Source organism: Theropithecus gelada, chromosome 1, assembly GCF_003255815.1.
Source record: "Theropithecus gelada isolate Dixy chromosome 1, Tgel_1.0, whole genome shotgun sequence".
NCBI classification, from domain to species: Eukaryota; Metazoa; Chordata; class Mammalia; order Primates; family Cercopithecidae; genus Theropithecus; species Theropithecus gelada.
Genome location: NC_037668.1, coordinates 211,204,560 through 211,229,069, shown reverse-complemented (window position 1 = coordinate 211,229,069; position 24,510 = coordinate 211,204,560). Strand labels below are relative to the sequence as shown.

The 24,510-nt window shown below is 38.6% G+C and overlaps 1 protein-coding gene across 1 annotated transcript in view; it reads right to left on the bottom strand.

The window, feature by feature from the left end:
* RYR2 (ryanodine receptor 2) overlaps positions 1-24,510 on the bottom strand; it is a 634,673-nt gene that overhangs the window by 352,187 nt on the left and 257,976 nt on the right. Inside the window, exons 17-18 of the mRNA XM_025401874.1 lie at positions 24,122-24,257; positions 10,672-10,767 (exon numbers count right to left, since the gene is read on the bottom strand). Coding sequence (XP_025257659.1) covers positions 10,672-10,767; positions 24,122-24,257 — 232 coding nt within the window. The remainder of the gene's footprint in view (positions 1-10,671; positions 10,768-24,121; positions 24,258-24,510) is intronic.

Sequence of the window (24,510 nt, the reverse complement as noted above, 5' to 3'; positions counted from 1 at the left end):
GCTGATTTTTGTATTTTTAGTAGAGATGAGGTTTCACCATGTGGGCCAGGCTGATCTCAAACTCCTGACCCCAATTGATCCACCCGCCTCAGCCTCCCAAAGTGCTGGGATTATAGGCATGAACCACCATACCCAGCCAGATATGCCTATCTTGCTGTTGACACTCATGGTTCTGGTTTTCTGAGGGTCTCTTTCATTTATTAATTCATGCATCACTAAGTATATCAAATGGACCATTTGCTGTGTTGGGTCCGCGGTTTGAGCAAAATGGGGAGCACAACTGGCCTCATCCCTGCTCTCATAGAGCTTACAGACCACAGAAGTTCAATCCTAGGTCCATTAGTTTCCTTTTACCTTGAAAAAGTGACATCTGGGCTGTGTAGCCTCAGATTCTTAATTTGTAAATGGAAATTAGAATAAAACCTACCTTATAGAGTAATTGTGGAAATCCAGTGGAGTAATGCATATGACACTTTCAGCACAGTGCCCTAAGTTCACTTGATATTTCCTTGGTTGCACAATTGAAAACTATGCAGTCATAATAATGTTCAAAAATCTAAGACCGTGGGTCTCAGGACCCACAGAAATGCTGGCAGATGTAACTGTTTGCTCTAAAGACTTACTCGAAGGTTTACAAGACATATACACCTGAGCATTTTTTAAGATGGGTCCCCTGGAGCAAGACAAATACAGATTAATCAGTTCTTCCAAAAGATGTGCACCTCAAAGCAGCAAATATTTATTGAGAGCTATCGTTTTGGGCAGAAATGTAAACTGAGCATAGCATCAGCTTCATCGTTACATCAATTTTAAAAGTTCTCCTGCAGTACAAAGACAAACCAAGGGCGTCATTCCCAATGATCACAAAGAAAACAAATAATGGTGCCTAGAATAGCCTAGTTGTTGTTGTTAGCAAGTGTAAAGTAAGGGGCAGGAGAAAGGTTGCGCAATACATTGACAAAAAGCACAATTTTAGATAGGGCACTGCGTGTAGAATGGCATATAGTTGTGAGATAGATCAGTATGTGTAGGGTGAAATACAACAACTTGCTGCATTTAAAAGTGTATGTATTTTTGGAAAACTGAGCAAATCACTTCAGACCCGAGAATATGAGAAAGTACTACCAGAAGACCAAAACACTTTGTGATTTAATGAAGAGTAGTATTTTGAATCATTCACCACTAAGCCTGCATTATCCAATGTAACTCAAGAGAGGGGTAGTAAGGCCACAAGGGAGGCCAGGTGGGTTAGGAAGCCTCCAGAAATCACTTTCACTTTCACTCTGAAATTCTACAAATCTGTGACAACTGAACTTGCCTATTTACATGAAAGAGTTATTCTATTTCTTTATCACATTAGAATAACATACAGTGCACACTCCTACCATCACTATCCATCCCGCCGGCCCCCAGCTGAGACATTATCTATTATGAAGGGAAAGAGTATGAAATTTGCAGCCAGACAGGAAGCAAGGGTAGGGGGGGCCCTTAAGCCCTGCCTTGGTGGCTGACATGCTGTCTGGCCTTGGAAAAGCAATTTCACCAAGTCTGTTTCCTAGCTGTGAAATGGGAATACTAATATTATTCACTTCATAGAGTTATTGTGCAGATAAAGTAAGTTAATATATTTAGAGAGACGAGAACAGCATCCAAAACACAGTAAAACTTGTATCAGCCTTTGCTATTATTATGTGTTTCCATCTGAAATTCTCCATATCATATCCCAGCAGTGTTAACATGGGAAAACCTTGCTTTTAATAAAATCAAATTAATCCTGTAGCTACTAACAACTGCTAAATCCAAAAATAAAAGGTGCTAGGTGTGTACTGTGGTATTTTTATACATTTAATTTAGTAAGCACATTTGTAGCATCACTAAGAGCACGTAGAGGCAGGTATTTTTACCACTCCCATTGCCAGGTTAAAAAATGGGAAGCACAGAGGAGCACAAGGTCATGCAGCTATTTATGTAAAGGGTGGAGCTGGGACTGGAATTAAGCCAGTCCAACTCCAAAATCCATACCTGTAACCTATGAGCTCTGCTTTTCCTAAACATAGCAGCAAAGAAGGTAGAAATAGAATGATTTTTAAATGAGCTGCCATTTCTGATGAGCCAGCCTTGGTAGGGATGAACCCTGTTTTTGATAATGAAATAGTAGGAAACTTTGGGACAGGCCCCGTCGCCCACAATTAGGACATTGTATCCTAATGGGCTGACTATCCTCTGAGACCTCACCCTGGTCACCTCTCTCCAGGACAGGCACCCTTTGTGAGTGCCAAAGCAGCTCAGCCAATATCCATCAAGACCACTTTCACTATATCATACTGACCTTGAGGGGACTGCCTGGACAATTGTGCACCCTGCCTTGATACTGCAGATGGAAGGTTTGGGTGGGTGGTGAATGACTTCCCTCTTTTGACTACTGTGTTCATATCCTCTCACGTTAAAAGCTTAGGTACTAAAAGGGCCATCAAGGGGCAAGTGGGCTTGAGAAGACTGAACTAAGTTACTCAAAATGCAGAGAAGCATCTATGAACTCAGACCCAGACAGAGGCCTTAAGCCATGACAGTGTGCCTTAAGTAGGTCACAGGCACTTAAACTTGACGGAAAGCAAGTGACACAGTGCAATTATTTGACCAAGGGTGATGCTAAAAATATTTAGTAACTAGAATGGCATAAGCAAGATGCAATCAGACCAGACAATGGTAATAAATAGCCAGCTGTCAGTAACAGTGCCTAAAAGCTAAAACTTCAGTTCTTCCCCTGACAATGAAACTTAAGCTCAGTTCCCAAAGGAGACTAGAAACAGGCCAGGTGGAATGTGCAAATCACTGGTTGTGATTTTGTTTTCTAAGCAGCAGTTTTTCTCAAGTAAGCCCTTAGTGGATTTGGTGGGTTTTCTGAGACAAGACTTCCTCTTTTATTCCTCTGGCTAACCAAGATTTTTGTGGAATGCCACCCTAAAGGACTATGCAAAGGGAGAAATAAAATCAGAAAAAAGTAGTGAATGAGCACAGGTTGCTGGTATCCCACCTCCAAACTAACCATGGAGAAAGTCAATAGTGTTACCTGAATTGGTGGTACTACTCAAATCAGTTAGCTATGATTTCTGTATCACTAATAACAGATCTCAAACAATAAGTATCGTGGGAGCTCTTGCTCTTTCTAATTCAATTGCTCACACTTAAGTAAATTATCAAGGAGGAAAACTTCCTGCTACATAAGATTATGGCACAAATTATCCCACAGCTTACAAATTTTTTATCTTAGAAAAATGATGAGCTTATACTCTGCAAGAAAGAGTTGTAAGGACTTTGGAAGCTTTAAACCATCCTATTTACAGGACCCACAAGTTGTACTGTACATGAGCATGAAGCTTTGGTATCTGGAGCCCACTCAAAGACTCTTTTTTTTTTTTTTTTGAGACAGAGTCTCACTCTATCACCCAGGCTGGAATGCAGTGGCACAATCTTGGCTCACTGCAACCTCCACCTCCCAGGTTCAAGTGATTCTCCTGCCTTAGCCTCCTGAGTACCTGGGATTACAGGCACCTGCCACTATGCCTGGCTAATTTTTTGTATTTTAGTAGAGATGGAGTTTCACTATGTTGGTCAGGCTGGTTTCAAACTCCTGACCTCAGGTGATCCGCCCACCTCAGCCTCCCAAAATGCTAGGATTATAGGCATGAGCCACCGCGACCAGCCTCAAAGACTCCTTCCTTGGCTGAAACCCAGACAGGACTTCACTCACTGGGACTTACTAAGAGAGGGGAAGAAACGGCAGAAGTGCCAAAGACAGACAACTTTCATCACTGCAAAACGGTGCAGGGAACAGACTGCACAAAAAGTAAAACTCAGAAAAACTCTGTAGCCTCCTGACTAGCTGTTTTTAGTCAGTTATATCTTTTCCCCAAATAGTATTTCAAGGACTGAGAACATCCTGAAGAAAAGCCCAACATTCTGAAATATATCAACTCAATTAACTGGACTTACTCATATCAATCTTTTGTCTTTTCAATTAACTTTGGCCCAGCAACATAATCACTAGACAAGTCAAGCGATTGTCAAATGAAGTCAAGGAAAAGATGTAATTTATCCTTCATTCCCCAAAGGAATTTAGAATGTGGTCATGCTTATAAACTGATCAGATACTCTTAGTATAGTGACCGGTGTCACTGGTGTTTTCACCACAAATACTGACACGTATCTGAGGTTATGGGTATTTAATTAGCTTGATTTAATCATCCTATATTATATACATACATCATAACATCATGCCATATCCCACAAATACATACAGTGATAGTTTGTCCATTTAAAACAAATTTTTAAAAACTCCCTTGGTGTTGCTAACATGCCTCTGTATAATTTTTGCTTCCACTTCCACTGTAAATGATTTATTACTACCACCACCCACACTTTTTCTTATTTCCTAACTTTGGGGCCTCAGATCATTTCTCATCATGGTATTTATCAATGTAAATATACCTGGGGAATGTAAGAATACACCAGGAGGTGCAAAGAAAATAAGATCAAGAGAAAGCCCATGAAAGCCTGCTTAGAAATTTTAGCTTATTAAAAAATAAAACCCCACAAAACAGAACCCCCAAACAAGAGAACACTCCATCGATATAACGATCCATATTTTAATTTCCACTCATAATCTCATACTCAGTAAGAATCTTTAGAGAACACAGTGGGGTGATTAAGATCAAGGATACTGACACCAAACTACCTGGCCCCAGGAGCTGGTTCTGTCTTAGCTCAGTTACCGAATTTCTCTGAGCCTTTGTCCCTTCATCTATTAGACAGGGACAATAATGTTACCTATCCTATAGGGTTGTTAGAATTAAATTATTAGTATTTGTAAAGCACATAAAATAGTATCTGGCATACACATGTTTATTAAATGTGATCTGTCCATCCGGTAATTTCAGTTAGATTCTTACAAAGTTGCCTGGCTGTCAATATTGCACATTGTAAGAGGCCTTTTATCAACATGGTGTTCAGCTGCAGGTCAGGGAAAGTCCTACTACTGTGGCTCAAGCTAGGAAGGAGCCGGGCAGTCAACAGCACAAGTTTCAGGCCATCGACCACTCAGGCACCTGCCATTGCTCCTTTCCTCAGTCCCTCCTTCCTGTGCGTTGTTTTCTCTTAAGCTGACAGATGGCTGCGGCCTACCAGCTACTGCATCTTTGTTCCAGGCAACAGACTGAGGTAGGGCCTGAGTCTTTCTCCTAGAAAGGCTTTCTTTGGGAAGCAAAGCTCTCCCAGGGAGGTTAGCTGACATTACAGGCCAGAATGGGGCACATGGGCACCTGCAGTTTTCAGTGAGGTTAAGATGTTCAGAATTTTGCTTTTCAGCTTCTAAAACTAAAGAAGGGAGGGGAGAATGTGGTTCAAAAACACAGAGTTAGGCAATCTACACAATCTTCTTCCCAAGCCTTAAATATTTTTCTGATTGTACGTAAAGGTATTCACTCTGACTTCTTAATTACTGTGGTCCCAGGCATATATAGAACATTGAGTGGGAAAGGTTTTAGGTAAACCAGTTACCTTGTCAGGACAAGCGAAACTGTTTCAAACCCCTTGCCCAACAGGTAGGGGTATGTATGTAGGTGTGTATGTGTGTGTGTGTGTGTATATATATGCATCTATATATGTATGTATGTGTGTGTGTGTCTGTGTGTGTATCCCTTCTGTGGCCCTCACACACACCTGCACACAGCTGACAGTCAAGGCTGACTGCAGCTCAGCTTCCTGCACCCGTCAACTCCCAGAGCCTCTACTCTAGCTTTGCTGTTTGTTTTTCTACTCACACGTCTTTCCTCTTTCCATATTCATGAGCTTTTTTTCCTCACTATTGGCAACAGAAATGACAGGAGCTATGATTCACGACAGTGTAAAATCATATTTGGAAGTAAATTCATGAAATGTTGAAAAGATATTACTGTTTGTAGTAACATCAGAGAGAGGTCTGTCTACGGGCCATGTAACTGTAGAGGTAACGCTTGCATTATCAGTATCTCCACTGGTTCAGCCCTACCTCAATCCTGTCGCCTGGAGTAAAGATGCAGTAACCCGTAGGCTGCAGCCATCTGCCAGCATTAGAGAAAACAACGCACAGGAAGGAGGGACTGAGGAAAGCAGAAATGGCAGGAGACTGGGTGGTCGATGGCAGGGAACTCATGTGCTGTTGACTGCCCGGCTCCTTCCTGGTTTGGGTCAGGGTAGTAGGACTTTCCCTTACTTGCAGCTGAACACCATGTTGCCAAAAGGCCTCTTACAATGTGTAATATCTACAGCCAGGAAACTTGGTAAGAATCTAACTGAAATTGTTGGATGGACAGATCTAATTTAATAAGTACATATATGCCAGATAGATAGATAGACAGATAGATAGATAGATAGATAGATAGATAGATAGATAGATAGATAGACAGACAGACAGATAGATAGATAGATAGAGATGGAGTCTCGCTCTGTTGCCCAGGCTGGAGTGCAGTTGTGCAATCTCAGCTAACTGTAACCTCTGCCTCCCAAGCTCGAGCGATTCTCGTGCCTCAGCCTCCCCAGTAGCTGGGATTACAGGTAACTGCCACCATGCCTGGCTAATTTTTGTATCTGTAGTAGAGACGGGGTTTCACCATGTTGGCCAGGCTGGTTTCAAACTCCTAACCTCAGGTGATTTGCCCATCTGAGCCTCCCAAAGTGCTGGGATTACAAGCGTGAGCCACTGCACCCGGCCACCAAATACTTTTTTATGTACTTTACAAATATTAATCATTTAATCCTCCTAACAGCCCTACCAGGTAGATAACATTATTGTCCCTGCCACTAAATTAGTGGCAGAATGTAAAGAATGGAAAAAGCAATAATTCAAAAAAAAAACAAAGTAAAAGGAAGGTGGAAAAAATAATTGGTGTTACTGTTCATTAGACCCTGTCTTCTCTATCTTTTGGGTCTAATGACTTCCAATTTGCTATTTATCACAGGTTTTGACAAGCAATTCCCTGTTCTAGAGAATCTAGTGTTTTACCCTTTTTCTTTCCTCTAATTTGAACTCCTTGGTCACCAAAGTAACCAGCGGTGTACATATTTCTACAGCCTATGCATGTGGAGACATATATACATATTATACAGGCTTTTTGCCCCTTCTTTCCTTTTTTCACTTCTTCCTTTCTACTTTCCTTTATCTTCATTTTTTTTTTACAAAAATATATCCTATCACACATTCTAAAAATGAATTTTCACTTAAAAATATATTCTAAATATATTTCAGGATATACATCTAAACAATTATTTGCAATACCTATAATATAGCTGAAAATATTGTTGTAATATAATTTAACTATTCACCTATGATTCATCACTTCGTTTCTAATATTGTTTTTTAAGGCAATCCTAGGCATTTTTCTGCATCTAGCAATGGTAAACTAGGTGTTTCAGGCCAGACGTCAACCAGAACAACCAAGGCACTGGAGACCTGCCAAGGCAGTAAAGACTAGAGGGGGTCTAGATCCCAGGAAGACAATTAACCCTATTTTTGATCCCTTTTCTACTCAAGAATTCTTCAGTTTGAATCTGCAGCTAGGGCACTAACAAGATGAGGAGAATGTGTGTTCAGCAATGTCAGAGTTATTACAGAGAGAAAAAAAAACTGATGCATACGTATGCACTTAGCAAACAGCAAAGCACAATTGAAGTAAGTTATACACATATACATGTGCACCTCATCATTGTTACTGCCTCTAAAAACTAAGCAACACCACTTCCTCTGGGGAAAAAACAGTTTATTAAAAGCATAAATGTAAACTGCAGTAGAAAAAATCTTTAGCAAAATATATTTTAGATACTTTAAAAACAGGAGCTACGAAGTATCACGGACATATTTCAAGTCTGATGCTAGGGAGCCGAGTTCTAACCTTCGCAGTAACAGTAATTAATTCTAGGATTTTGAGTCAGTCATTTCAATGTTCTTTGCCTCAATTTCTTTTCCTCTAAAGTAAGAATGTTAGATTAAATATTCTCTAAGGGTCCTTCTTTCCCTTGACTTTCATTATGTTATCTCTGAGCACAGGCCTTCCCTTTTCAGTAAAAATGCCTGCAATCAACAGATTGACTGGAAAAAGACAACAGCAAATAATAATTTGCATCTGATGAAACTGTGCCTATAACTGACCAAACTGAAGACTCTAAAAACACTGGACTCTACTTCGCTGACCTTAAAGGATGCGTGGCTCTTTTCATGCCTTCTCTCTCTCTCTGGTTTTGAGTTAAACATTTTGCTGCACAGTTGATTCAGCCAGTGTTAACACTCTGCTCTCAGGCTGCCCTGCACCTATCCCTTTACAGATACCACTGGGTCCAGCAGAAGACATGAGCATTTTTTAAATGTCTTCTGTAGCTTCCCAGTGATTCTTGACACTTTGCCCTAAACGTTTATCCATTTTTGCAATCTATGCTACCATCTTGTTCCTGATACAGGAGTTAAGGAGAAATTATTCAGGCAGATAGTGAGGGTACAGGAGTCCTTGGTAAGGTTTAGCTTTTAGTGAAAAGCAGTCCCCACATCGTTTTCTTTTCTAACAAAGAGCAGCCTGCAAAATCGAGCTGCAGACATAGACAAGCAAGTTGGAAGCATCCACGGGTGAATGCCAGCAGTTGTGCCAATACGGAAAGGCCACCCGGGACTAGGCATGTTCAAAATGGCGGCTTCATGTTCCCGTCTCCTTGCCAGCCACGTGTACAGTAAGAAGCAGGCGACATGGCACCTGCCAAGTGGAAAGCCCATTTGCCTAAGATTAGGGTGAGGTGGCCAGCCTTCCTGGCATGCTATGTAAATGTCACACCAGGCCCTATGCAAATCAGATACCACCTCCTCAAGCCTGCCTATAAAATCTGGTGCACTCTGGTGCAGGCCAAATTTCTCATTCAGGCTCTCTCTCTGTCCCTCTCTCTCTCTACTCTCTCTCTCTCTCCCCCTACCTCTCCCTCTCTCTCTCTCTCGGAAAGAGCTGTTCTCCTTTCTCTTTCTTTTGCCTATTAAACCTCTGCTCCTAAACTCACTCCTTGTGTGTATATGTCCGTGTCCTTAATTTTCTTGGTGCAAGACAACGAATCTCAGGTATTTACCCCAGACAATGACTTTGCTTCAGTACCACTTACTTGGTCACTCTTTCTCCTAGTAGTTACAGGTTTTTCCTTAATATATTCTGCAATTAATGCCCAGTCACTACATTCATGTTATGATACTCTTAACACCCTCATCTCATAATTATTTTTGTTTTTATTATAACAATCTCCATTTCTATCTTACTTCTGCTACCCAATGATCTAGCAGTGCCCAAGTACTCATTGTGACTCAAATTTTTGTCCTCCACTATCTAAACCCTACAAATTTTTGTCCTCCACTATCTAAACTCTACCAATTTTTCTCTGTGACTTAAAATTACTCTCTCCAATCATGGCTGTTTCTCTGTCTCTATTCATTCAATTCCAACAAACCTGTCCCTGAGTGGGTCTTTATCATGCAAAAGTTGCAGAACTATTTGGTATGGACAGTGGTATTTTTTGAGTGAATTTTAACATTCATCCATCCATTCATTCAACAAACAATACTGAACACCTATAGGTGCCAGATGGTGTGGTAGATCCGGACAGAACAAAGATGAATGAAACCATGCCCCTATCTTCAAGAAGTTCATTACTAACGAAGGAAACTGAGAGGAAAAATAAGTAGCATAAGAGGGCATTAGTGATAGAGAAGGGCAAATAATGAAATACTGTGCAAACAGATGGAAAAGCAGTAGATTCATCCGGGTGCCACTGAGGCCATCTATGGCACTAGAGAGTTCAAACAATTATGTTTGAACTGGAGAGCTCTAACAAGTTCAAATCACTGATTTAATACTGATAAGTCCGAAATCACTGATAAATCATCACAGTCATTGATAAGTCCACAATACTGAAATAAAACTAGCATCTTGTTAGAGACGTGTGTATCGAGTTGACTGCCTATAAATATTTTACTATTATATAGACCATTTGTGAGTATTTACTAAATTTCCTTTAAATAAAATATTATGCTCTAGGATTTGGAAAACAAATTTTCTCCCCAATCTATCCAAATAATCTTTCGAATACAAGGAAAACAATGAGAACTCCAAACTGACCTTTTTATTTATAGAATAGACTATCAATAATCAATTTGAAAAAGAATGCGAATTATGGCTCTTTAGTGTTTTTCAGGACTTTATAAATAGGCTTTTTAAAATATAATTGGACATGATATTGTTAGATGACTATTCAGAAATGACTAATGAAAATACTAATGATTTTTTGATAAATAAAAATACTTAACATAATTTAAAAGGAAAACACTTACATTACACCAAACATCAGAGTTTTTTGTTTTTGTTTTTTAGAGATGGGGTCTCAGTATGTTGTCCATGTTGGAGTGCAGCGACCACAGTGCACTACAGCCTCAAACTCCTGGCCTCAAGTGATCCTCCTACCTCAGCCTCCTGAGTATCTGGGACTCGGTACACACCACCACATCCCACTCAAAGTGTTTTTTTTTTTGTTTTTTTTTTTTTTTGTCTTAAAGGACATGAAGAAAAGAAAAATAGGAGTGATCTATCACAACAAGGAGAAAACTAGAAAACATACCCGAAGAAGCTTCCAGTCTTTCCAATCTGCTGATCAACCAGTCAAGGGAGCCGGAAAACTGAGCACAGTTTTTACGATTTCCTCTAATTAGAGCCGCTGCAAAAGAAGAAATAGATTTCACCTTTATGTCATTTTCTAGCTCGAAAATTGAGATAAGCTAATAGCAGCCCTAAAATATTGGATCAAGAACAAAGTATCTTCACGTTACATCTAAAACTTATGCAAACATATATACACATACATATACAACATGGAGACATTAAAGACAAATTAATCATTATTAATTGAGACTGAAGAAAACCACTGCTCATTAGAAGGAATGTGATTTTGGAAAGTAAATTTCACATGGGGAGGTAATAATGAAGGGTAATAGAAAAACCAGTCTCCTGGGAGTTCCCTCACTTGGGTTCTAATACCCATTGCTTTTAATTAGCCATGAGATTAAATTATTCTGTCTCTCTCAAGCCCAATTTGCTTACCTATGTAATAAAAAGAGCAAATCAGTTTTTCTGAAAATGAACCACAAAATACTAGGAGATATAACTAGTAGTTATAACTCTAACAGGTATACAGAGAGCTATAACTAAATGTTACGTTAAATAATGGATGAGAAGACCAATAGCCACTAACTTTGAAACCCTTTTATTTTCTTATATCATTTCCTTGGATTTAGAGATTCACAATGCATATTAAAGACCTGAAATTCTGCAGTAAAGAAACCGATTCTAGCTTGGCTCAGACTACTGTTTTCTACCCTTCTTTGATTGAAGAACCCATTTTAAATAAAATTCCTATGTGATGTTTCTGATCTCTTGCAGCCTAGTTTATACATTCAATTTTAAACTTTTAATTTTTCAAAATCATTAAATTCAAAGCAAGCCTGGTAAATATTTTCTACTCTTATACCCCTATGTTTATTCAGAAACAGTACAATTGCTTACGAAGGGATGGCAAGACTTTTCGACAATACGATATTTAAAGAGAGAAACATGTCTCTATAAGAATAATTGCTATTGAAACACTGGTAGGCCAGGCGCGGTGGCTCACACCTGTAATCCGAGCACTTTGGGAGGCTGAGGCAGGCGGATCTTGAGGTCAGGAACTTGAGACCAGCCTGACCAACATAGTGAAACCCCGTCTCTACTAAAAATGCAAAAAATTAGCCAGGCATGGTGGTGGGCACCTGTAATCCCAGCTACTCAGGAGGCTGAGGCAGGAGAATCGCTTGAACCCAGGAAGTGGATGTTGCAGTGAGCCAAGATCACGCCATTGCACTCCAGCCTGGGTGACAGTGCGAGACTCTGTCTCAAAAAAAAAAAAAAAAAAAAAAAAAGAGAGAGAGAGAAAATCTGGTAGCTGATGCAAGCAGTTTGAAGAAGTGAAGTTTGAGGCTACTGCCTGTTAACCTTCTTGTTAAGAGTAGGAGGGAAGAGCCGGGCGCGGTGGCTCACACCTGTAATCCCAGCACTTTGGAAGGCCGAGGCGGGCGGTTCACGAGGTCAGGAGATCAAGACCATCCTGGCTAACATGGTGAAACCCCGTCTCCACTAAAAATACAAAAAACTAGCCGGGCAAGGTCGCGAGCGCCTGTAGTCCCAGCTACTCGGGAGGCTGAGGCAGGAGAATGGCGTAAACCCAGGAGGCGGAGCTTGCAGTGAACTGAGATCCGGCCACTGCGCTCCAGCCTGGGCGACAGAGCGAGACTCCGTCTCAAAAAAAAAAAAAGTAGGAGGGAAGAGACTCTACAGTTACAGTGTACAATTAAAGATGTCCTTCACGTTCCCTCTTTCCAAAAATAAAGAAATAAAGTTATTATCTGACTGAGAGTAAGAAAAGAAACACACAGAAAAGACGCCAACTCATGAGAAGAGCTTTTTTGTGTATAGAGCCTCCGTGACATTTGTACAGAGATTCAGGGCTAATACACTAATTACTCAGGCTCTGCTCTGGCTCTGGGTCCGGCAGCCTCCCCTAAGAGCCAGCCAGTGAGCTATACTCACAGACTGCAGAGTACAGCGGACAAAAGATAGGGGTGGAAGATAGCAGAGGAACGAGAAGTACTGTGTGTTAAGCAGAACTTCTAATTTTATTCTGTAAGAATATCTGTTCCCAATTTAGAACAATAGCAATTGGGAAAAAGGACATGATAAAGTTTTTGAATTTTAAGAGTCCCTTTTGTTTAAAACTTAACTCATGCTTTTCATTTTATTTCTGATTTTGTAAAACTAATTATATATATAATATATATGTAATTATATATAGCTATGTAAAATTATATATAAGCTATCTATTGTATTATCTAAAATTATATAGGTATATATAACACATATATTATATTATCTATCTAAAATGATATATATATAACATAAGTGCTTCTTGAAAGAAGCTAATAGTATAAGAAAGAACTCTTTTAATAAGCCATGGGGCATTTAAGAAAATTATAGAGTGAGCCACAAAGAAAATTTCATTAAATTTACTGCAAACAGACATGGTATAAACCAAGTTCTCTGACAGAACTATGTCAGAATTTAGTAAGAAAAGCAGGAACGAAAATAAAACCGAAGTATATAAAAATTTAAACTCTCTCCTTAATAACTCTTGGGTCAATGATGGAATCAATACCATAATATAAAATATCTAATAAATATCAAACACAGCCAACAACCAATCGTAAATATCTAATAAATGGTAAAATAGCTAATAAATACCTAACACAACCAATGGTAAATGGCCAAAAGTGTACTCAAGGCAAAATTAAACACTTTAATTGCTAAGCAGTTGGGTGAAAAATGGTAAGTAAATCTTTTGAAATAGAGAAAAAGAACATCAAATAAACAGTAAAATAGAAAAAATATATGAATAGCAATAAAAGTAGAAATTAATACATTAGAAATAGAAATAATTTATGTAATAGTAAGATTGATCAAGAATACATTCAAGGACTATTTTTTAAATATAAGCTGACTACCAACTACTGCTTTAATCAAAAAGAAAAGGAAAAAAGGACAAAATTAAGAAAAGGGCATTACACCAGACGTGGTGGCTCATGCCTGTAATCCCAGCACTCTGGGAGCCAAGGTGGGAGGATCACTTGAGCCCAGGAGTTTATGACCAGCCTGGGCAACATAGCATGACCCAGTCTGCACAAAAAGTTTAAAAAATTTTTCCAGGCATGGTGGTACATGCCTGTGGTCCCAGCTACTTGGGAGGCTGAGGAGGGAAGACTGCCTGAGCCTGGAAGGTCAAGGCTGCCATGAGCCATGATATTACCACTGCACTCCACCCTGGGTGACAGAGTGAGAGCCTATCTCAAAAAAAAAAAAAAAAAAAAAAGGAATTATAAGCACAACCATATATAGATACATAGATATACAGATAGGTATTTTTTTCACTAAAACTGACCCAATAGAAGGGAGAATACCTAAACAGAATAATAAATCATGAGTAATATTGAAAAGTATATCACAGACCAAAAGCTTTTTCGCACATATTCAATAAATAATTTCTATACTACTTCAAATGCTGCATAACAATGATTTGGTCAACAATGAAACAGATAAAATGATCGTGCCTTAACACCATAAGACTATATTTTTACTGTACCTTTTCTATGCTTAGATACAAACACTACTGTGCTACAACTGCTTATTCAGTATGATAATATGCTGTACACATTGCTGTACATATGCACAGCCATAGGTTATGTAGCCCAGGAGCAGTAGGCCATCCCGTTTAGCGTAGCTCTGCAGTAGGCTGTAACACGGGGGTTTGTGTAAGTTTCATGATGTTTGCAAGATGTTTTCCTTAGAACTATTCCAATGAGTGACACAGGACCGTATTCTAAAGCCAAAAAACTAAGAAGACTTTTCTGGTGATTTCATGAAGACAGTATCAGTGACATTGATATCAAAACAGACATTACAAAACAAGAACTCTTACTTATAAATATAAATCCAAAAATATTATATAAATTTATATATTAATGAAATTAAATCAAATTTAGCAGTATAAACTTAGTATTTATAATTCAAATTTAGCAATACATTAGCAACATTTCATCCAAGTGGAGATTCATTCCTCCAAAGACACAAAAATATATCAGGAAATCTGTTAACGAGTGAAAGATAAAACAATCTCAATATACTATGAAAATGTATACATTTCTAATGAAAAAAATTAACTCAGTAAAATAGTGTCTCCTGAACATCACGCATGCATGCATGTGCGTGTGTGCGTGTGTGTGCGTGTGTGTATGTAGGTGCATGTCATGGGTACCAATATATTTTACAGATAAATGGAGTCTGTGAATTATTATAATTCATCCAGTTAAGAAGAAATAAGTTACGTGAGTTTCTAAGTAATGGAAAAGTATGCAGAGAAATACAAGGAAGCTCATCACAACACTCTTCATAATAGCAAAATACTGGAATAGCCTAAATGTGCCGAAATAAATAAATGGTGACATTCCTTCAGCACAGAAGTGTACATCTGCTAAAGCTTGATGAAGGTTTATAGTTACTGCCAAGGATAGAGGCTCACAATATAGAATTAATTGAAAACATCTGCTATAAAAGAACATTAATAGCATGATTCCATTTTTGTAAAGTAAATGTATCCACTGAATATAAGTACATGTATAGCATGGAGAAAACTGTTTTTCAGAATATTTCTTAGAGAATGAGAGCTGATATTTCGGGGAAAAATATCTTGATAAGGGACTGACATAGAAACAGAGATCTTGAGGAAGATTGAGGTTAGTGTGACTGCTTCCCCAGGTCAAAAAGGTACCTTTTCTTATTCCAAAATAAGGTGGAAGAAGAATGGACCCAAGAGAGGAAAAAAAAGGGCCATGCCCTGTAATATGATCTTTCACAGTGACCCATTGAACCTGCAATAAATTCTGTCAAAAAAAATCACAAATGCTCAATAAGAATGGAAGTTAGGAGGTGAAGAGGTGATGTTCTGTGGCTACAATTTCACTCTTGGAGAAAAAATAGACAACAATAAAAAAGCATGGAAGTCTGAAAAATTGTAACCAAATAAACCCCTGAAACATACCAACATCAAAGGAAAGCCCTTTGACTATCTTAGTCAGTGAACCTGGAATTTGGAGCAAGATGAGCAAATCTTCAAAGGGAGGAGGGAATAGGTGATGTCTTGCTGCAAAGATGTGCACAGATACGCACATACAATGTTATTCTGCAAGCATGCATGCAGGTGCGCAAAATGTTCTGTGCGTGTATAACGTGATAAATATTTAAGGCAACATTTTTAAAGGTTATACATTAAAATGAGTGGTGAAGTGTAAGACTAGTTTCCACCTTCCTAATTTTTCTTACTGCTTCCTTATCTAAAATGTATTAATTTTAATACCAAATAGTACAATAAAGTGAATGTCTTTCCAAAAATCAAACGGAAAACCACGGTATCAGTATCCGTAGTGGCTCTCATCAAGAGATGTCTCCAAGCACCACTGTCGTCTCCCAAGTGCAACGGCAACTTCATATGGTGCGTCAAGTAGAAAAACAAAAGACAAATGTTCTTCTCTAAAACTTTACAATACTCTTTAATCTCTGCCTAATTAAAGACCAAGTTAAGATCTTTTACCTTCCATATAGGTCTTTGTTCTCATATATTTAAGAAATATCAATGTGAATGTATCAGGCACTACAGCTGGCCCTGTGAATATGGCCTCAAATAAAATGTGAATAAACACAGTCCAATGACTTACAAGTCATCTTCTATGATATTTTAAGCTATTTTATATGTGACACTGTGTTTTATTACATTTGATATGGTGCCTGCAACTTAGTAGGTATGGTATTTCTGAACATAACTGAATGAATAGATAGTGTCCAGTCTCCTATAAAATAAGAATATCAGTGGTTAAATAACTGCAGTCCAACTTAAGTAATATAAAAGAGCTTTGAATTAAGCTCTTAAGAAGGAAATGCTAATTCACCAAACCAGTTTTATTAATGTTAAATAACTAATTAAATCCCTACACTTTTATCCAATTAGAATATGAAAGTCATGCAATATTCACAATTAATAAAAAATGGTTTTTAAAAACAAATACACTATTCTGCATTTCTTTACTTTTTAACAATTTAGTTTCCCGTGGTAAGAATATTTAACACGAGATCTATCATTTTAACAAATTTCAAAGTGTACAATATAGTATCGTTGACTCTTGGTACAATGTCATACAGTATATCTCTAGAACTTACTCATTTTGCTTAACTGAAATTCTATACCCACTGATTGGTAACTACCCATTCCACACTCCTCAGTCCCTGGGCAATCACCATTCTGATCTTTTGATTTTTGTTTTGTTTTGTTTTGCTTTTTGAGACAGATTCTCACTCTGTCATCCAAGCTGGAGTGAGGTGGCAAAATCATAGCTCACTGCGGCCTTGACCTCCTGGGCTCAAGTGATCCTCCCGCCTCGGCCTCCTCAGTGGCTGGGATTACTGGCACACATGCTACTGCATCCAGCTAATTTTTAAACTTTCTGTAGAGACAGGGTCTCACTACATTGCCCAGAATGGTCTCCAACTCCTGGCCTCAAGTGATCCCACTGCCTTGGCCTCCCAAATTATGAGATTACAGAAATGAGTCACTTTGCCTGGCCCCATTCTTTAATTCTATGAATTTAATCATTCTAGATACTTCTTATAAGTGGAATCATGCAATATTCATCTGTTTTATTAGAATCATCCTATCCCCGGAGGCTTCATGCTTCAATGTCTTTAAATTCTTGAACTCAAAATTTCACAAAAGACTAAAAAAATCTGAGGCTTACAGAAAAATTTAGATTTAAAGAAATTCCAAGAAATTACCTTCACTTTAAAAATTGACGCAACAAATACTGATTCCCTGCTTGGTGTCAAGCATTGTTCTAGGTGCTGGAGATACAGAGCAAATGAAACAACATCCCTCTTGGAGTTTATATTCAAAGTTTGGAAACACTAAGTAACAGGCCCTACGTAGCACAGAAAAGTGAGGGGCTAATTGGACTAAAATCTAGAAACATTTTTCTAAATACTGAGATTAACAAGTAGATGCTGCTAAGCCTGAAAAAACCAAAACCCATTAAACAAACAAACAAACAGAACAGAACACTTTAGAACGTACTGAAGAATCTAAGAAGATAATGCACTGAAACTTCTTGAAGAGCTTGGAGCGCTGTCCCTGCATTTGGGGATCTTGTACACTGGAGTTTGAGGACTCCTACGCAGGGACTTGCAAGGGTGAGGGACAATGAGACTTATCAAGCTGAAAATTTTAAAGGATGTGTCTTGTTTATAAGATACATTTTTGAGACTTCCTGAAGAACAAGATCGGAACTATCCAGATGCACAAACATTAGACCAACACCTGATGTGTGCATGTCTAAAGCCCATTTCCTTATTTTTCACCTCTTGACTGCCTTTTCTCAATGTTTTATGGCATTTAGGGAGATCTGCCTCCCTGAGACACTGGGAAAATGGTCTGGATGTGCAAAAATAATGGCTAATGGCTGTATCCTTTCCAAGTCTTCAAACATTCATTTTGGTCACACTCAAAGAGCAGCAATCTATCCTTGTTGGTTTCATACTTTGAATCTTCAGAACATGAGTATTCATAGGAAAGTTTGCCAAAGAGCCATTTCTCAGACATCTTTAGAAAATCATTCTGTCTTGTAAGCATCCCACAGATTAATCATGTGGATGTCAGAAAAGATGTATGAAAGCATGCCACAGCGATGCTTTTCCAACTATGAGTATCGCTGTTTCTAAGATCCTGAGGTATTCCAAACAGCAGGCTCATAAATCTACCTTTGTCATTCTCCACCTAAAACACATGAAAAATGCAAAATTGTTATAGATTCTCATTCCTACCTTCTTGGTTTTCTCTCCATGAAAAATAGACACACTGAAGAAAAAATACAAAGACAGTGGCTTATTTCACGTATAACCCCAGGAGAGAATCTATGGTCTACCTATTTGGAATAATGGGAAGGAGGCTTAACAAATTTGGAGTTAATATTTGAACCAAAGGTTTTGATAGCCAAATAAAGAATGAAAGGTAGATACACATGTCTTATAGGACTCCAATTATGGCTGCAGATCTGAGACTTTTCCAGACAAACTGAAGTATATATTTAGGTATATATGGCTATCTTATGATTACAATGAATTCAATAAAAAATATTGGCAGAAGATGGTTCTGAAGTCTTTTGCATATCAAAATTCAACATAAAGTTGTATTTGTTACCCTTTTCTGGTCATGAAATCGATGCTTACTATAACACAAAAAGAAAATCATAGGAACTCAAAAACATTAAAAAATACTCTCATAACTCTATCCATTGGAAACACCCCACCTCCCACTAAAATTACCATGTAGATTATGGGAAGACAGTCTCTTCATTTGTACTAATACATAAATGTTGTTGGTTTTTTTTACTCAACTGTAATTAATACATTCAGTTTTTACTTTTACTGCCAATTATCTGGCATTAGAGATATATGTTAACTACTTTTTTCAATTATAAAAGTAATGCATGTTAATAGATTCAGAATAATGAAAAATAAAAGATCAAGATCTCTCTCCCAAGTTGTAGCTCCCTAACTAGACAGAATCAGTGATATCAAAGGTGAAAGGAAGGGACAGACCAGACCAAGAACTCAAAGAATGCAATACAGAGAGCTTAGAGACAGACCAGAAACATCTGGTTGCTGGTGAAAGGAAGAGACAGACCAGACCCTTCTTCTTAAAAGAAGGGTGTAAACCAGGTCAGAGAGTCTCTGAAAGTTCATGAGAAGTGTGTGAGAGCTCCCTGAGGTCTGAGTAAAGACTGGAAAGGAGAAGGAATGGAGGTAAAGAGATTAACCACAAATTTTACCATATGTGAATATCATTGATATCTGAAGTATTTAGCTGTATACCAGACGGTAAAGATGCAGATGTGTGATGCTGTGTTCAAAAATGGGTAGAATAATAGAATATAAAATCTGCAGTCTGAGGATAGTGATAAAGCAAACTTCATTCCTGCCATTTTCCAATGAGGAAAACAAGAACCAGTACACACCTACAATCATCATGATTCTATGCGCTCTATTGGCTAATCCATAACATTCTATGCTATATCCAACAAGTACAGTTTCTTTTCTAGGACATCTTTGAAAAGCAAAACAACAACAATAAGAATGGAGCAAGAGGTTGGAGACAAAAGCTTCACTATGTTAACAAGGGAAAGGATGATAATAAGTATCCAAAAGAAATGGGAATAATGATAAGAAGAACAATAATATGTGATGCTGAGCATTTTCTATACATTATAACATTTAAGCCACCCAACAACCTTATGAGGGGAATGATTACTGCCATTTTACAGGTAATATTTATAGTAACAATAGGTGCCACTTGCTATATGCCTGAATGAAAGGTCAGGTGTTTATATTTCAAGAGAGGAACCTAATGAAAGAGGAGCAGGAGGTCCACTGGTTTTTAATACACTAAATGGATAGCCAAATCCACCCTGCTACAGAAGTCAATGGAAATCTCTGTAATGTATTTATTAAATAACTCAAGCAAATATTTATTGACTGCCTACTCTATTCAACCATAGTGCTAGGTAGTGAATAAAAGCATTCTGATTAGAATTCAGTTCATAAAACCCTTTGAATAAGTATACGAGTCAACATTTGGGGTGGAAACTTCAGCTTCCTGGGCAGCATCCTCTATAACATTCATTCCCTGTATAACAGATGGACAGTCCAAGGACTTGACCCAGTTTCAAGAGTGGGTCCCTGATCAGTCAAGACCAGTGTTGGTAAAATTTCTCTACTCTTGCCAGAGTGACCAGTTCAGGCATGGCCAGACACAATTTGGGCTAATGACATGCAAGGAGCACTGTATTTGGGGATTCTTAGGAAATAGCACACTCTTTCTCAAGGTATAACTTCTGCAACAAGCCCTCTTTCACTTTTCTCATGTCAGAAAGAAAGTACGCAGTCCTAGCAGCTGATAGCAGACAGTTGAGGCCATCAAGAAAAGCCAGCACTAGAAGATGACGACCCCATGGAAGGCAGAGTGGAGACATAAAGAAGCTTGTTCTGGAGATCAGATGGAGCCATTGTGTCAAACCCACTGGTAGACTGCGAGCTATGCAAGCCCCCACATCCCCTCTGTTGTTGAAGCCAGTTTGCGTTTGGGTATTCTGTTATTTCCAACTGAACACATCCCGATAGAAACATCACTCCGCCTGTAAGAGTTCCTTTCTCTTTCTATTTAAATAGGTACGCCATTTTAAAATCACACCTCTAGCCACGTTCCAGTAAAAGCCAACCTCAAAACTAATTAGGAGCAGGAACTGTGTTCATACCCACCAAGTCCCCAACATTTTGTAAAGTCTATTAATGTTACTTTTGTAGGTTCTGAAATCATCAAATTTAATCCCCAAATAACTCTGTGGAGGTAAAGGGAGGACTGGCTTGAGAAATAAGTAGCTCAGAAGGATAAAGCTGAAGTGCTAACTTTTTGGCAATGGACTTTTTCTATGGTTATATCAAAAAATAGAATTCTTTCTATTCATTTTGTTACTCATGGATACAATACCTGTTGAAGGAACCAATTAACAGAGGCTATAAAAAGAGTTGATATGAAAAGTAAAGTAAGATGCTTATTTTCTAGATTTACCTACAAAAACAATGTTCTTTCTGCACATAACACTTTCTACCCTCAAACATACAAACATAAAATTTTCTTTTTTAAATTTAGAGATGGTTGCCCAGGCTGGCCCCAAACTTCTGGCCTCAAGCAATCCTACCAGTTCAGCCCCCTGCATAGCTGGGACTACACACGTGAGCCACTGCATCCAGCTAGTTTTTATTATTATTTAGAGGGTTTTCCTACGCTGCCCAGGCTAGGTGATGCAACTGTTTACTTAAGCGTCGAGTTTATCCAAGAAATTAATCTTATGCCAAGTGAAGAAGGTAGTCTGTGGTGTTAAAAACACCACTACACTTTAGTCTCTGCTATATTATGAAATTTAGTGCTATAACTTCTGCATTTGCAAAGAAAGGCAGTCATTAGAATTTTGGCCTCACAAAATCTTTATCTCGATGATTACTGTGGGTAAAATAATGAATTCAAATTCCTGTAAAGCCTCAATATCTCTGGTCCTGCTCTCAGAAATGGCAGCCACATGTTACGTTTTAATCTGAAAGTACCAAACTGCAAGTGTTTAATTTTAATGGCATATCAAATAGTCCACCTAATGAAAACATATTAACAATTCTAATAGGCACAAGAGTTTTATTTGCTAGGTTGTATTATGACTCTATAAATTTTAATGACATTTAATTAGATTGCAAAGAACTTTCAAATATTTTGACTATCCTTCATTCTTTCCATTAAAAATGCATTATCTTTTTTTCTTTTTTTTATAACTTTTTTTTGCATTATCTCCTTTCTATACTTAGGTATACTTTCCTATTTTATCAGAACTTAAGTCATTTAATGAATACACATTTATTGAGTATCTTCTACATGCCAGACATTCAGTTAAATAACAGAGATACAAAAACCAGGAAGATGCTATTCTTGCCTTAGAAATCAATCACACTTATAACTAAATAAGAAATGTGACAACTGCTATAAAATACAGGTAACACTTAGTGGCAAGAAACCAGAGAAAGAAGGTTTAATTATACTTAAGAGTTGGGAGAAACATCAAGAGTAACTTTATTTTTGTTTTTGTTTGGGATGGAGTCTCATTCTGTCACCCAGGCTGGAGCGCAGTGGTGCAATCTCGGCTCACTGCAACCTCCACTTCCCGGATTCAAATGGTTCTCCTTCCTCAGTCTCCTGAGTAGCTGGGATTACAGGCTCCCGCCACCACTCCCAGCTAATTTCTTGTTTGTTTGTTTGTTTGTTTAGTAGAGACAGGGTTTCACCATATTGGTCAGGCTGGTCTCGAACTCCTGACCTCAGGTAATCTGCCTGCCTCAGCCTCCCAAAGTGATGGGATTACAGGTGTGAGCCACCATGCCCAGTCATCAAGAGTAACTTTAAAAGACAGTGACACGTGAACTGGGTCTTGAAGGATATACAACAATTCTGAAAAAGGTGAGAGAATGTCCCAGAGGTGTGATCTGTATGGAAAGTTCCAGAAACTGTGATGTGGCTCAAGTAAGGGGGTAGGGATAGGGGGACTGGGAAAATAGAAGGCTGGAAGGGTTAACTGAGGCCTCATATACCAGGGGCAACCAGGTGAACTTTATCTTCTAGAATGTTATAGAAATGTGAACGCTGTCTAAACAGGGAAGTGACATAACAGTTGCGACATACAGGATGAATCTGAGATTTTGGAGGTGAGGGTTTGGGTGGAGAAAGAGACCATTCCCCATGGTCTCTGTTTTTGCACGTCTTGCAAACAAGTCATTGGAAAACTTTGTTTCAGGAAATCTTTTCCAGGATGTTTGCAGCAAGAGGCCCTGTGAGAGGGAGACGTCTCCACCCACAGCAAAGGCCAGGCGCGCTTTCTGTCTAGTGTAACTAACTCACACTCCCTGAACTTAGGATTCCTTTTCTGTAACTCAACCAGCTGCATGTGTAGGTGTCATCTGCCCCTTCACATTGTCCTCTGAGAACTGGGGCTCAGAGAATTGGCACTACAGCCAATCTCTACAGCTACAGCCATTTCTTTGACTACTAAACTGTCCCTCTTTACCCTAACTGCAGGCTAACTTACTAGCTTGCCAATAGGGTAAACATCTCAGACCCTTTAGTTTTTGACAAGAGACAAGTAGAAGCTACAGGAGGTCAAAAATAATGAGGACTTGTGTTTGCAGAGAGCCCACAGGAATGCAGAGCAAACCACAGCAACTGTCACTTAATCAATGTCAGGAGTACTTAGAACTTGCCAAATGGAGATCTTACAAAGAATAGAGAGAAGACTGGAGCAGATCACTGATAAGATGGGAATGGAAGGAATTAAGAGGGACCCTTGTGGAACTAACTCCAAAACCAAAAAGGAAATTTTTAATACATATCCATATAAAGGCCCCTTATCTGCAAAGACTGCACCCTGAATGACTTTCACCTCCTTTAACCAAAGGCAAATCTACTTCTCTAGCTACCATTCTCACTCAGAGATGGATTTTAATACTAAGCACCATTTGATTTAGCCCGGTAAATTAAAATTTAAGCCTCAATTAGGAGGCATGTTATAAAATTGTTGTAGCCATTATGTGATTATTTTTATTTTATTTTATTTTTTGTAGAGATGAGGTCTTGCTATGTTGTCCAGGCTTGTCTGAAACTCCTGGCCTCAAACGATCCTCCCACCTCAGCCTCCCAAATTGTTGGAATTACAAGCATAAGCCACCACACGTAGCCCATTTATGGACATTTTAAATAGACATAACTCCATTGTCGTGAACCCAATCATGCTTCTTACCCAGCAACTCATACAGAGAATTCAGAATGGATTTCCAAGACTCCCCTGCTTCTCGCCCAGCAACATCAGCAAAGTGTGCTGCACTGCTGTAGACGTGCAATCGGTCTATGCACTCGAGCACGAGGTTGATCATTCCCTGGAAGGTTAAAAAAAAAAGACATCTAAAACTGTCATTCTGCTTACAGACTAAAGATGCTAAGCTGATTTAAAAATAGAAGTCTGGCTGAAGGTTCACCTACTAATCATAAAGAAAATTGTGATCATTCAAAGGACAGGAAGACACACATTTACATGTGAAATGAAATGTTCTTCAGATAATTCAAGTGGATTTTAAATTCTGAATGTCATCATCAAACAGTGGAAGAACAACCTACAAACATGTACTTCAT